Genomic DNA, 13,759 nt, shown 5'->3' on the forward strand with positions numbered 1-13,759 from the left:
TTTACAGATACCTTATATAACAGAGATCCCAGCATAGAAAATTAGGAAAACTCACCTTTCTCAAATGTGAAGGCTGATGATTTACTCCTATCCTCTGTTATCTACCTTTTGAGGAGTTATTTATCTGTGGCATGTTGTTTCGTTTGTATGCCCCATCTGTTAAATTTTCCCCAAAAGCTTTGAATAAGTACTTTCTAAACTCTCTTGGAAATCTCACTAGATCATAGCACTCTATCTGTGTCCTTATAAACAGTTCAGACATTTCACTTCATAAAAGCAGAGTTGCCTCTTCTCTAACAAGTCATCCAGATGTCTGCTGATTCAGTTCTCTGTAATGACTTACACTAATTTGTTTGGATGTCAGCCTTACAGGTCCGTAGGTCTCAAGATGTTCCACAAAAAAAAATTGAACTTCATTGTTGTGTGCTTCAGTGTTTATAAGAAGATTTGCAAATTGTTACTAATATTTGCTGGTCATTTTGTTAGTTTATTTTTGTAATTTTTATATAGGCCCTTCGATTTCTTCGAGCCTCCCCCAGTGAGTTCTCGCATGAGGGTCTCTGCAGTTCCTTTCAGTGAGCACCAGTGGAAAGTGTTATATTAGCTTTCTTCAGGGGTCTTGTCTTCTTTGTATTCTGTTATACCTTCACTGCCAGTCAGCTCTGCAGACTCCCTGGCAGCTTTCTTGCTCTTCATGCCTTTAAAGGAATATTTATTGTTAATTTGCTAGTTGCTCCGCAGACTAGTTTTTGGGATTTATGTTTAATATGCCAGAATTTATGATCCCATCTATTTTCTTCTTCTGTACATTTCTTCTGATATCCCCTTTTATATTGCATTGTTTATAGTCATGCTGGTTTTCTATTGCTATTACCTAAGTCTTAATAAATGGTATGTGCTGGCCTTGTGCTTACTACTTAGTATCTTTAAGTAGTTTCCACAGTACCTGTAGGGAATTGATTTTTATTCTTTTGATATGTTTATATAAAAATGTCCTCATTTTTATGTATACTTCCAGATGTATAGCTCACCAAAGGCTAAATTTCCATAGCTATATTTTTCTTTTGTACCAGACAGAACTTGAGTGCAAAGCAGGTTGTTAGAAATTTGTGAGATTTCTATTTCCAAAACCAACATAAGTGCACAAACACTACACAAATTACGTATGCACAATATAGTACTAAGTTTTAAAAGCTATCACATGGTAATTCAGAAGTGTGGCTACAAATTTTGCTAGGCAGTCTGGTGGGGTTTTTTCAGTGACATCGGCAAACTCCTGAAGTGGAATCTGGAGAGCATTAGAAGCACTATACAAAATACTCTGTAGAAGAGAAACTCGTTACTGATCCTTTTCTCATAATACTTGAATTTCTTGTTCTTTTGGGCTAAACATGTGATGTCAATTGAAGTGAGCAAAGGAGATTTTTTTTTTTACTTCAGTATAAATTGGTCAATTACTAGAATTTTGACCCTTCAAGGTAGGATTTATTGTTTTAATGTGTATTTTTGAATAGTCTGGTTCTGATTCACCTAGATGTAAATATCTGATCTGCCATTTTTGTAAAGTCTGCTGCACAGCAGGAGTGGAAGTTATGCTTCATTTTGAGAAAAATGTTGAGGTAAATTTCCCTTAGAAAGATTAGTTGTCGCTCATACAGGAGCGATACCTCCAGATGCTGGAAGTTATCCTTTTATACATATTCAGGAAACGAAGCAGTCTAGTTCCTTGCATATCATCATAGTTAGAAGAATTTATAGTAGCTGAATATCTGTCCTGTAATGCATTAAATAATTTCATTTCTGATAAATAACTTGCAAATTAAATATTTAACTTCCATTTGATTTTCTGAAGCATTCTTAATGGGCTCAGTAAGTACAGGTTGTTACAAGTGATACTCATGCCTCTTAGAATTACTTAATTAAAATAGTTAGAAATCTTTTTGAAGGCAAACTCATTTGGCTGTCTTGTCGAGCGCTTGAATTTTTCTTTTGTTTCCTGTGTTTCAGGTAAATATGCTGAAGATATATTTGGTGAACTTTTCAATGAAGCACACAGTTTCTCATTTAGAGTCAACTCCTTACAGGAGCGTGTAGATCGCTTATCTGTCAGTGTTACACAACTCGATCCAAAGGAAGAGGAATGTAAGTTAACTCCTGCACTGAAAATCTCTTATTTTGTCACTCAGACACCACTGATATGTGAAATGGAAATAATAATAGTTTAAATCATGGTTATAAGTACACAGAGCAAAGAATCATGAGAAAGAGGTCCATTTCTATTTCTGCTACAGGTTTCTTTTATAGCCTTGAGCAGCTTTCTGAGCTCAGCATTTTCATGATTACTGAATGATGCTGGAACCAATGAATTTACATGAAAACAGCTACAGGAGAATGTGTCACTTCAGTAGTGTTATGTATTAGTGTTAATACATAACACTTGGAGATAAGTCTTTACTCTTTTTTTTAACCTTCCTACTAATTCCCGTGGGATGTAAACCTTTGTCCAAGTAGGGTTTTTGCATTTAACTGGTACCATCTTACTTTCTGTATGATTATAATTGTATAGCTTCATTTATTGATGCTATATAACCTCTTGGATTCTTCCTAAATAGCTTATTAGAGTATAGCTCATGCCTGTAAGATCAAATTTTTATGGAATTTAAAGGATGCTTCGGCTTTGTGATGACTATAGGAACATTGACCACCTAATTTGTAAATGCCATGAAGCTTTTTTGCCTTCATGGATATTTGTTGACTGCAGATGGAACTATGAAAAGTCTTGTCATCCCAAAGTGTTTAGGGTGTTCTAAACTATGTGGTTAAGAACTTGAAAGTAGAGAAACATCCTATAATGAAAAATAACTTCAGATTGCTTGTGGGATCCAATTTTAAAGTATAGAAAGCTGTTTCAGTTCTGGATGTCTAGGTATGATAATTGTGTATTGACAGGAAAAATGAAGTGTCAAACCAGGGGCATGGTCTTCAGCTGTCTTTAGTTATAGATGTTGAAATTTCACTAGTAGCAAAATTAAGCTAAGAGAAGTTTTGGTTCTGTATTTTGCATGACATTAATTTTAGAACAGGTTTTGAAAGACAGCTGTTCACAGCTAGTAGCAGATTTTCCACGAAATCGTGACTTGCCTGGGGGAATTCTTACATTAATGGGATTTTCCAAGTCTCTTGACAAGCATAAATCATACATATACATCTCTTTTTCTGGTTGTTGTGGTTTAACCCAGCAGGCAGTTAAACACCACACAGCCATTTGCTCACCCCTGCCCTGCAGTGGGAGGAGGGAAAAAACTGGGGGGAAAGAAAGTAAAATTCATGGGTTGAGATAAAGACAGTTTATTAGGACAGACAAGGAAGGGAAAATAATGATAATAGAATTAGAATATACAAAACAATTGATACTCAATGCAATTGCTCACCACCCACTGACAAATGCCCAGCTAGTTCCTGAGCAGCAGCCTCCGGCCAGCTTTCCCTCTAGTGTATGTGCTAAGCATGATGCCACATGGTATGGAACGTCCCTTTGGCCAGTTTGGGTCAGCTGTCCCAGCTATGTCTCCTCCCAACTTCTTGTGCCCCCCATCCCCCCAGCCTGCATGGTGGTAGAGTGGGGTGAGAAGCTGAAGAGTCCTTGACCACTGCTCAGCAACAACTAAAATATTAGTGTTATCTTATTCTCATCCTAAGTTCAAAACACAGCACTATATCAGATACTAAGAAGAAATTAACTATATCCCAGACAAAACCAGGACACTAATAAAATACCATGTTTACTATGGTTGGATAATGACAAAAATTCCTTTCAGTGTACCATAACAAATTGTCAGCAATTGTAATCCTGTAAGAACTGTAAAAGCCCAGTGTTACTGTCATTTTTGCATTTACTCTTGACAGCCTGGTTTTTTGTTTAAATCAGGGTGCAATATGTGTTGATGTGGTATATCTACTATGTTAACCTTTCACATTTCAGGAAAGTGGAGAGACCATTTTAAGCCATGGAGTTAAAGCATCTAAGGATGGAAAGATGGAAAATTGTACTATTCTGAGAAAATGGCCTTTAACAAGTTTGGCTTTAGGTTTCAGTACTAAATATCTGTAACTGTTTGATGTAAGAGAATTGCTAGAAGTAGTTTTAAATAGTATGTAGTCCCAAATGAACCATATCAATAAGTTTTCAGAGTACTGCGTATACTATAGCATTTGCTAAACTGTATAACTAAAGAAAAGGACAGACACTGCAGTTAAAGAAAACAGGGCTAAGAAGAGGTCTAACTCGATCAAGGCTGGAGTTGCTAAGTGTGACTCGTGTCTGATCCCCTGGATTTGTCTCTCACACCATAGAATAGCAGTGACTCCTACTACTTCAGAGGAACACATGCAATCCTCAGTGTCAGGAGCTGTTAAATGACTAATTTTATTAACCTAAGAATATCCAGTCCTTGAGCCATACCCAGTGCTCCTTATTCACAGTCATCTGCCCACAGTGAGTCACCAGATGAGGACAAAGGAGATGAGAGGAAATTCGATATTATATTTCCTTAAAAGTTAGGGATCAGGAAACTTTTTTCCTTCAGTGTATCATTTCAGGCTTGAAATTTAGAAAGTCATCATAGATAGTTTTGATTTAGTCCTAGTCTGGGCTAAAATAGCTGGAGGATGCTAATGCATGAAGGGGGGAAAACATTTGGATTTACCTTCCTTAACCCTCTATGCAAGAATTGAAGCAAATTTCAGTAGTTCAGCTCAGCTAACAGCTTGAGTAAAATGGGCTGTACTTGTGAAATGAGTCTCATCTGCTAGCTCTTTGCCAGCAGGCAGTAATAGAAGATTTAATAGGTTCCTTTGGGCCCATGCTATTACACAAGAGAAAGAAATTAAGATTCATTTAAAGCTAAGTGGCATGAACAAAACCAGCCCAAGTCAGATTCACTGAACGAGGTGCAGATACTTGACAAAATGTTTCTGGAACAGTCAGGACAATAAAAAGCTCTGAATTTGTTTGAATAGTCTGTTTGTTTTCTCATTTTGAATTATTACAGTATCTCTCTGAAAGAATAAAACCAAGGTTATGATTTTATCTTGAAGGACCTAACTCCTGGTGCACAATCTTTCTATCATAGAAGAATTGTTATGAACTTGGTTAGGTTTGAATTATTACACTGTTTTCAAATTCTTGATTCCTCAGTATTATTAATTTCATGTTTTAATAGATTTTTAAAAATAATTTATTCTTTTCACATATATGTGGGTTTTTCCCCCTCAGAAGATACCAAACTTGCATGCAGACAAAAATAAATCCTCTGCTTTCCTTCAGGAAACTGAACTTTATTTCAATTTTATAGGAACCAAGTCTGTATGTATCCAAGAGTAATGATGTCTGGGGTCTTTTTAAGGCTGAGAGAACATATTCTTGCTGTAAAGCTGAACTGAGGTTGACAGTTTCAGTAGCCCTGCAATATAAGATGGTCTCATAGATGATGAAATAAATCCTAGGAGTATAGTTTCTTTGCAACCATTTTTAATTTCAGTCATCATGGCTAGGGTTCGCAAACGAAGATTTGGGAAGGGCTCTACCCATGTTTGTTACAAGCGCGTTGGTGGCTAAAAAGGCCAGTACAAGACAGACACGTCCAGTTGCAAAAGGCACAGCAGGAAGACTCCTTAGGTGGTAAATTCTGCAAGGCACGATTCTTTCTGCATTGTCTTTTCTCCTCGAGAGTGATCCTGCGTGTGTTCTCAAAGGAAGCAGCAGCGTTATAGATGGTGTGTCTCCAGACCTCCCAATTGGAGGCCAGAGAAGACCAGTTATGTTGATCAATGTGGCCAAGGCTGAGATGTTGTTTCAGGGAGTCCTTGTATCTTCTCTTCGGGGCTCCTCTCGTGCGGCGGCCGGTGGCAAGTTCACCATAAAGCACGATCTTAGGGAGGTGGTGGTCCTTCATCCTTGGGATGTGTCCTGCCCAACGCAGCTGTGTTCTCAGCAATACCATGGTAATTTGAACAGTCTGATTTAACTCCTTTCTTCTTATACAAAGTGATGATGACTGCATCACGAAGGTCTGATGGTAGTTCGCCTAGTTCCCAACAGCGCACCACAAACTCGTGAAATTTAGCGTGGAGTGCAAGGCCCCCATGTTTCCAGACTTCAGGTGGAATTCCATCAACCCCAGCTGCCTTGCCAATTTTCACCTGCTGTATGGCCTTAAGGGTTTCTCCTAAATTGGGAGCAGTATCCAATTCATACTTCACCAGTTGTTGTGTGATGGACTGAATGACTGTGTCTTGGACTACACGGTTGATACTGAAAAGAGTCTGAAAGTGTTTAGACCATCGATTCAGAATGGAGGTTTTATCTGTCAGAAGCATTTGACCCTCAGCACTGAGTAGGGGGCTTTGGACTTGGAATGTAGGCCCATATGCTGTTTTCAGGGCCTCTAATTTCAGTATTTACTTTATAAATAACACTACTAACTCTTTCCATAGATATGCAAATTTTACAAGTAAAATAATAGATTTTTCTTAAATGATCACATTTTTGTAAATTTATTTACATCTTCAAGTGTGAAGCACTGCTAAAAGTAAATAATGTCAGCTGTAGAAATCTGGCAGTTTTTAAAAGAATATGCATTTTAGCATTTATTTGGTTCTTTTTTGAAATGCTGGTACACAGTACAGCTCTGATGTATAGTGCATTGAAGTATTGGAAAATAGTTGTGTATCACTCAGAAATAAATACTATCAGGGCAGAAGCAAAATTCATGAACTCAGAGTTTATCAGAATATTTTGGTATCAATTTAGTGGCTCTTTAAATATAAGCCACCTAATTCTATTTAAATCTCAAACCATAGTATTTTAATCTCAAAGGCAGTGTATCAAATTTTTTATTTTTTAGTAGCATATCTGTTACAAGCAACTTAATGGCAGAAGTGCTATGAGAGAGCAGCCTGGCATACTTCAGGGGAGGAATCAGTGTTGTGAATTGTTTTTCAGTAGGCTTCTGGCTTTGAGGACATGCTTGGGTTTTTTTCTAGACATTCTATAAATGTTTAGAATTCTATAAATATAAAATTCTAATATATATAAATTCTATAATTCTATTAAACTGGTAGTGGTTCAGAAGTTTAGCTGAACTCATGCTAAAGAGAGATTTTACATTTTGCTATAGCAAAAAAGATGGCATTTGTTGGATAGAAACCTAAACAGCCTGACAGCTCCTTGTGGTCTGTATGCTTTTGGATACTATGAAAACGGGAGACTCATTCAACTTTAAAATCAGGACACTCAGCCCGTTGTGTGACTTATAAGGTAAAGGTAGTAAATCCCAGTTTAAGGGGCAGATTGCTGTCTCTAGCCTTGAAGCTGGAGGAACTTGGTGACTTGAGTATAAATGTAATCAAAGTTAAGGACAAGAAGCACATGAAAATTTGGTCATGATCTCCACTTGTAATATGTTAAGTGGAGAATAACACCATTGTCAATTCATTCATTAGAATTTCTACCCCCAAAGGCAAATAAAGAAAAAAAACTCTTAAATTAAATTGCATAGTAGATCACTTTTCCTTGTGCATCTCCACTCAAAAAAGGTTGGATTTGGGTGTATCTCCCTCTCAAGAATCTTTGCCGGTGGGCTGAGCCCCAATTGCTCTCCATGCTCCTTTTCTAACTTTCTTAGGCCCTTAATTAAATTTATGGGTTATTTAGTTAGTAGTTCAGTTTTAAATTAGTATGTTCAAGGCTTAATAATCCATCATAAGGGCATGATATTGCATAACAAGAGAGATCTGGACAAAATGTCATTTGTTAAACAATGTGGTGGTTTTGTTGAGACAGCAGATTCAGTGCTTGATGCTGCTGGTTGACTTACATCTTCTTCACAGACTGCATGGGGCTCCATGGTTCTACATGCTGCATTTAAAGCAGCTTCTAAGTCCTCTTAAAATGATTGCACTAATATTTACATCTGCTTTTTGTTTACCTGTGGTAGTTAAGCTACGTACATTCTCTCCAAAAAGAGCTTGAGCTGTTTCAGCTCAATTTTTTAAAACAGTATTTCAGAAAATTTCTATTTCATATGTGGAGGACAAGCCCAAAGGAGAATATTGTGTGATCTACAGAAGTAGTCTCTCTCAGCAACTATTAAACCTGCAGTGACCAGTCAGAAGTACTCTAATGGCAGAGAAACCTAATACGTGTGCAATTCTAATCGTTGTTGAAGTGGATAATAATTAAAAAGATGAAAAAAATAAAGTAAAAATAAGATTTAAGATTGCAGTGTCTTTGGGAATTGAATCAACAAGTCTTTAGCTTAAGAGAATTTTCAACAGCACTACCTCTTCCCAATTAATTATCTTTAATTGGAAACTTACTCATAAGATATTCATTCAATAGTGTTGTTCTTTCCTCCCTGCACTTTTCAAATTGCTGGGTAAGATTTTGAAAAGAGAAAGAGAATTGTGGGCAACTGATTCCATGGATTTGTATATAATTTCCCCTAGTTATTTAGTTCTGCAAGGAGTCACAGCTGTAAGTTCATGGTCTTGGAAGATGTCAAGATCAAATTCTGCAGAAAGCATTAAGAGAGTGAGCTTTTAAGAAGAATATGTTATTTGTTTGTTTGCCACCTTCACCTTTATTTACCAGTATTTTTTGCCCTAGAACCTAATCATAAATTACATATTTGAGTGAGTGTAAATGAATAAAAAAAAAAAATCTAGTAACTTTTTTTCTTCTGATGAGGTAAAATGTAGTATTTAATATATTTGAAAGGTTAAAAGTAGCAACTTTCTGTCAGTATGCTGATGTGCTCCATACTTGACTTTTACTAAAAATTGGGGATTGCAGTTTAATGAGAGGCTTACCTAGAGGTAAAATGTTATTTAGTATATTGATTACAGATGTGCTATTGTATCGCATTAGAGTTTATTGTTGATCACAAGTAAAAATGGACTGACATCTCTTTCAAAACCAAATGTACAAACGATTGGCAATTTAGCTCTCTGACAGATAAATGTAACTTAAGTGGAAAATATTGTTGTATACAGAAGGTTAGACTGCCTGATAAGTCTTTTCATACAATCAAAACAACAGACACAATAAAAATAAACAGGCATTTGTTTAGATTGTTGAATGAATGTTTAAATTAAATTGTGAATATCTCAGCATTTAAGGAAATTATTTAAGACCCCATTTTTTATTCATTCAGTAAACACAAGTGGTGTAGCAGATGGACTTCAGACAAATATATTCATATGAAATTTAGGATGTTGGCGTATACAAAGATTTTGGTGCTAGTTAGGAATTAAGCAACTGGAAGCTTAAATTTAACATCAAGTCAAATTTAGCATCAAGTAAAATGCCTGCGGCTTTTCCAACTCCTCCTTCAGCCACTTGTCTCTTCTCACACCTGAATTCATAAACACATCCAATTTGTCTGACCCGTCCTCTTGCTGTGCCAGTTTGTCAATCAGCCAAAGCTGAATGGCTGGATGACCAGCCAGGTTTTCACGTATCCCTGCACTGAGGTGGTGAGCCAGGAGGGTGTCTGTCTCTTAGCCAGCTGGCAAACTAAACAAGCGGCTTTGTGAGCCAAACCGTGCACAACCCAGGATTATGCTGTGCTTGCGACGTGGGATTTACCTGATCCCTACATGTAGCCAAGTTGTATCTGTGTCGTGATTCTCGGTTGTTTTGTGTGCCACATCCTTTCATTTCCTGAGTAACGTTGTCCTAAGGTAGTCAATTGTTTGGAATAATGGTATGCTTTTTAGGGAATGCCTGTTACTGGATATCAGCACAGGAAATGCGGCTTGAAATTCTACAGTGTATGTTTTCTGTGAAGACCTTTCCTGTGTATATTAGGTTTAGAAAGTAATTATGCTTATTGTTGTTATGATTGATTATCCTCAGGCGTGTTACCCCTTGTACATGTTTACAAAAAGTGGAGTTTTAAGCAAGAAAATGGAAATTATGAACTAGACTGGCTGTAATTTGCTCATTGAAGAGATTAAGGAATGCTAATAGTTTAGAGAACAGTGTGCTCTGTGAGCATTTTAATATTAAACCGAAGAACTGTATTTATTTATTGGAATAAATTAATTTACTTAATTGTCTTCAGAATGCGCACAGGTTCAGAGGAAAGTATACTAAGTTTTAGCTTTTGTTGGAAAAGTCTCCAATAAGTGACAGTTAAAAAACTTGCAGGATTGTCAAGCACCTCTGAACAAGTACATGTGGTGTGATTTGTGTAACAAATAACCCAAAGGAAAAGTAGCTGAAGTATAAAAGAATCTGAGACTTAAGTTTTAAATGAGGTAAACCGCAGTTCTTCTAACTGTGAAATTTTGCCAGCAAATAACAACTTGTAATTCATGACAGGTACAAAATATATAGGGTTATTTATGAATGCAAAAATACCTACAGAAATTGAGATGCCTAGCTGACATTCATACATTATAATACTTCTTTCATGCTCTTAAAAAGACTTCTGAGCAGCTAATTAAAGGTATTAAAAAGAATAAAAGACACTGTGATGAATTAGAACCTAAGGGTAAAAAGGAGAAAACTTCTCCAGGAATACACAACTTTGCCAACTGTAATAAACTTCAAAAGCCAAGCTGAGAATCAGATAAGTCCTGTCTTTAGCCTGACAATGGATGCTGTCAGTATGCTTAGGTAAGAAGACAGAACATTGCAGAATTGCAAGCCCTCCGGAAAAAAGTCCTGCCTTCTGCCCCTTTTTGATCATAGAACAGAAATCCAGGTCTCTGTGTGTGTGTGTGTGTGTACATATGTATGTGTACACTTCTATGTGTTACAGGAACCAGAGTAAAAATGCAGTTTTCAACTTAAACAAATATTTTCAAAAAATTGTTGCCAAAGACCCTAGTGATATGGAGGGGGTGGGGGAAAGGATGTCTTCTCATCTTGCATAAAGGGACACTACTATCAACCTGTTTCTATAAAATAAACATAATTATTTATAGATAATATGCATGTGCTGAAAATACTCTCTTTGCTAGTATGTCTTAAAACTGTTTTCAGTATTGTTTGTGATTTTAAAAAAAAAGAACCCAAACCAGTGGAAAGATCTGCTGCTTTATCTAATGGAAGTCTAATGCTGGCTGCAAAGTTAGCTTTGAGACACACTTGGACTTCAGAGATGTAGTAACCGAAGATCAGGGAGGGAAAGAAATATGAGACTAAATAGGTATACTGTTTCCAGAATTAAAAGTGCAAAGCTTATCAGTTGTGGTCACTTTTCCATTAATCTTTATCTAAATTTTAATGATTTTGAAATAGAAAAAGATATGTGGGGTTTAACAGGAGTTGGTAAAATATTTGAAATCACTGTTTAATCTGTTGTGTTCATGTGTTGTTTTCCTTCGAGTCTTACATAAAGATAATTGATTATTCCTAACTAATGTGTTAAAAAAGTCAGTGGTTTGCCTAAATTAAACAGAGAAGTCTTCTCAGTTAAACAGATTAAAAAACATCATTTGTTGTGTTGGAACATAAACTCATTGATCTCACTAGCATAAGTGGTTTGGCATCTCAGTGGGCCTTAAGTGGAACTGCTGCATACATGCAAGGAATGCAAAGTTTGGCTTGCTGATGGCATAAAGATAAAATCCATACTGAGAGAGAGAGAGTAGTTTTTAGTACAAAAAGGATTGTGAAATGGAGTTGGTAAATGTTATTAGGTACTTCTGAACTATCAGATGGTATTTTATAGTTACAGTAAGCAATTTGTTGAACTACTTAGGAGAGACAGAGTTCTGATATCTATCCAGGTGAGAAAAATGTCCTGTGAAGCCAAATAGAGGATAATGTGGTAGAACATTACAAACATGTTTTTCACGTAGTCTGACAGTACCTTGCCATGGTAGTAGTGCTAGATGAATTTATATTTGCTGTAAAATGCCTAAGATGTAAGTAGTAATGCTTAATATTTATTTTTTAACCAACATTAAGCAATTCCAGATTAATCCAAATCAAATATATTTGTGTTTTTTTTTTTTTTTTAAATGGCAATATCCCTTTTCAGTGTCACTGCAGGACATTACAATGAGAAAAGCTTTCCGGAGTTCCACAATTCAAGATCAACAGCTGTTTGACCGCAAAACTCTGCCTATTCCTTTGCAAGAAACTTATGATATTTGTGAACAGCCTCCTCCACTTAACATTCTCACCCCTTACAGGTTGGTAAAATAAAATTAATCAAAACCAATTTCTGGCTTATTTTATGTAATAGAGTGGCTATATCCACGCACCTTGCTCATGTTGAGTAGCACTTGAATATTTAAGGAGCCAGACTAGAAAATTGTGAAGCTGCTGGAGGAATGAAGGCAGCACAAGACATTATAAGCATTAAAACTTTACTCCATTTTACTAAAATTTTAATGCAGTGTAACAATGTTAAGAAAAAGCCATTTTTATTCCCTGTATTTAGTAAACTGTGTAATGTTCTTGGATGAGAAGTGAAGAAAATAATCAGTTAAATATGTAGAAAGAAAGATCTTTAATGGAAATCAGTTGATTAGAACCTGGTGCTAATAACACCAAGGTTGTGGGTTTGATCCCTGTATGGCCATTCACTTAAGAGTAGGACTTGATGATCCTTGTGGGTCTCTTCCAACTCAGAATATTCTGTGATGCTGTGAATGTTGTTCACTGTCCCAGAGTCAGTTTGAATCAGTAGCTGAACACAAGCAGCCACACAATTTTGCTCAATATTTTAAGAGAAAGATTTGAGTCATTGGAGCGGGAGTTTTCTGATTTATGATACTCTTTATTTGTCTACAGCTTGCATTCAATTTACCTTTCTAAAATTAGGACCTTGGATGCCAGGAAAGACAGTAAAGACTGATGGCACAGGAGCTCAATGATCATCTCTTTTATGTTCCTCAGTAAAATATTTCAGAGTCTGAGATACTGAGTGTTCTTTAATATGCCTTTCTTTTGTCTTAATATTTGGATTCACATGTTGTCAAATAAATACCATGCCCGGTTTGTGTCATTGTATTTCAGGGATGATGGAAAAGAGGGTTTGAAGTTCTATACCAATCCTTCATATTTCTTTGATTTGTGGAAGGAAAAAATGTTGCAGGACACCGAGGACAAAAGAAAGGAAAAGAGGAAGCAGAAGGTATGTATGTTAACTTTATAGAGCTTCTGGTTGTTTTTTCCTGAAAGGGCTTTGCTTGCAGGTATTGTACTTTAATAACAATCCAAACTTTACAGAGTCATCTTTATTCAACTAAAACTACTTGTAGTAATTCGATTCCATCAACTTTAACGAATAACTAAATAGTAATAATAATAGGAGGAGGAGGAATAAAATAATATAGAAGAATCTAAAGCTGTCATGTTTTAGTCTTAGTAAAACCAACATCAGGTTTGTCGAAACTTTTAAGTATACTAACAATGACTCAACAAAGAGGAATACACCAAGAATAAAGAATTTTACTTGAATATTTATTTGTAATAAAAATTTTTTACAATCTTACAGGTGAAAAGGCTTGAATGACATTCTAATAGATGTATTTACTCTAAATTAGAAAGAAAGTAGTAGGAAAAAGCACTTTTTTTATAATTTTCTTTAAATTGAACAAGCACTTTTGCGAAAGGTAGTGCTTTTTTGTTTCACCATTATTCTGTGTATTTAATACATAATAGAGAGAGTAAATATGTATAAAAATTTATAACTTTATTTCAGACTTAGAATAAAAAGCTACTTATACAGTTATT

General features: G+C 35.9%; 1 protein-coding gene across 7 annotated transcripts in view; it reads left to right on the top strand.

The window, feature by feature from the left end:
• The window catches only part of WASF1 (WASP family member 1), an 86,216-nt gene that overhangs the window by 65,533 nt on the left and 6,924 nt on the right, over positions 1-13,759 (top strand). For all 7 annotated transcript variants that reach the window (XM_064649787.1, XM_064649792.1, XM_064649789.1 and 4 more), the window contains 3 exons: positions 2,008-2,142; positions 12,057-12,210; positions 13,040-13,157. In XM_064649787.1, the coding sequence (XP_064505857.1) occupies positions 2,008-2,142; positions 12,057-12,210; positions 13,040-13,157 (407 nt within the window). The remainder of the gene's footprint in view (positions 1-2,007; positions 2,143-12,056; positions 12,211-13,039; positions 13,158-13,759) is intronic.

The sequence above is a fragment of the Pseudopipra pipra genome, chromosome 3, assembly GCF_036250125.1.
Source record: "Pseudopipra pipra isolate bDixPip1 chromosome 3, bDixPip1.hap1, whole genome shotgun sequence".
Taxonomy (NCBI): Eukaryota; Metazoa; Chordata; class Aves; order Passeriformes; family Pipridae; genus Pseudopipra; species Pseudopipra pipra.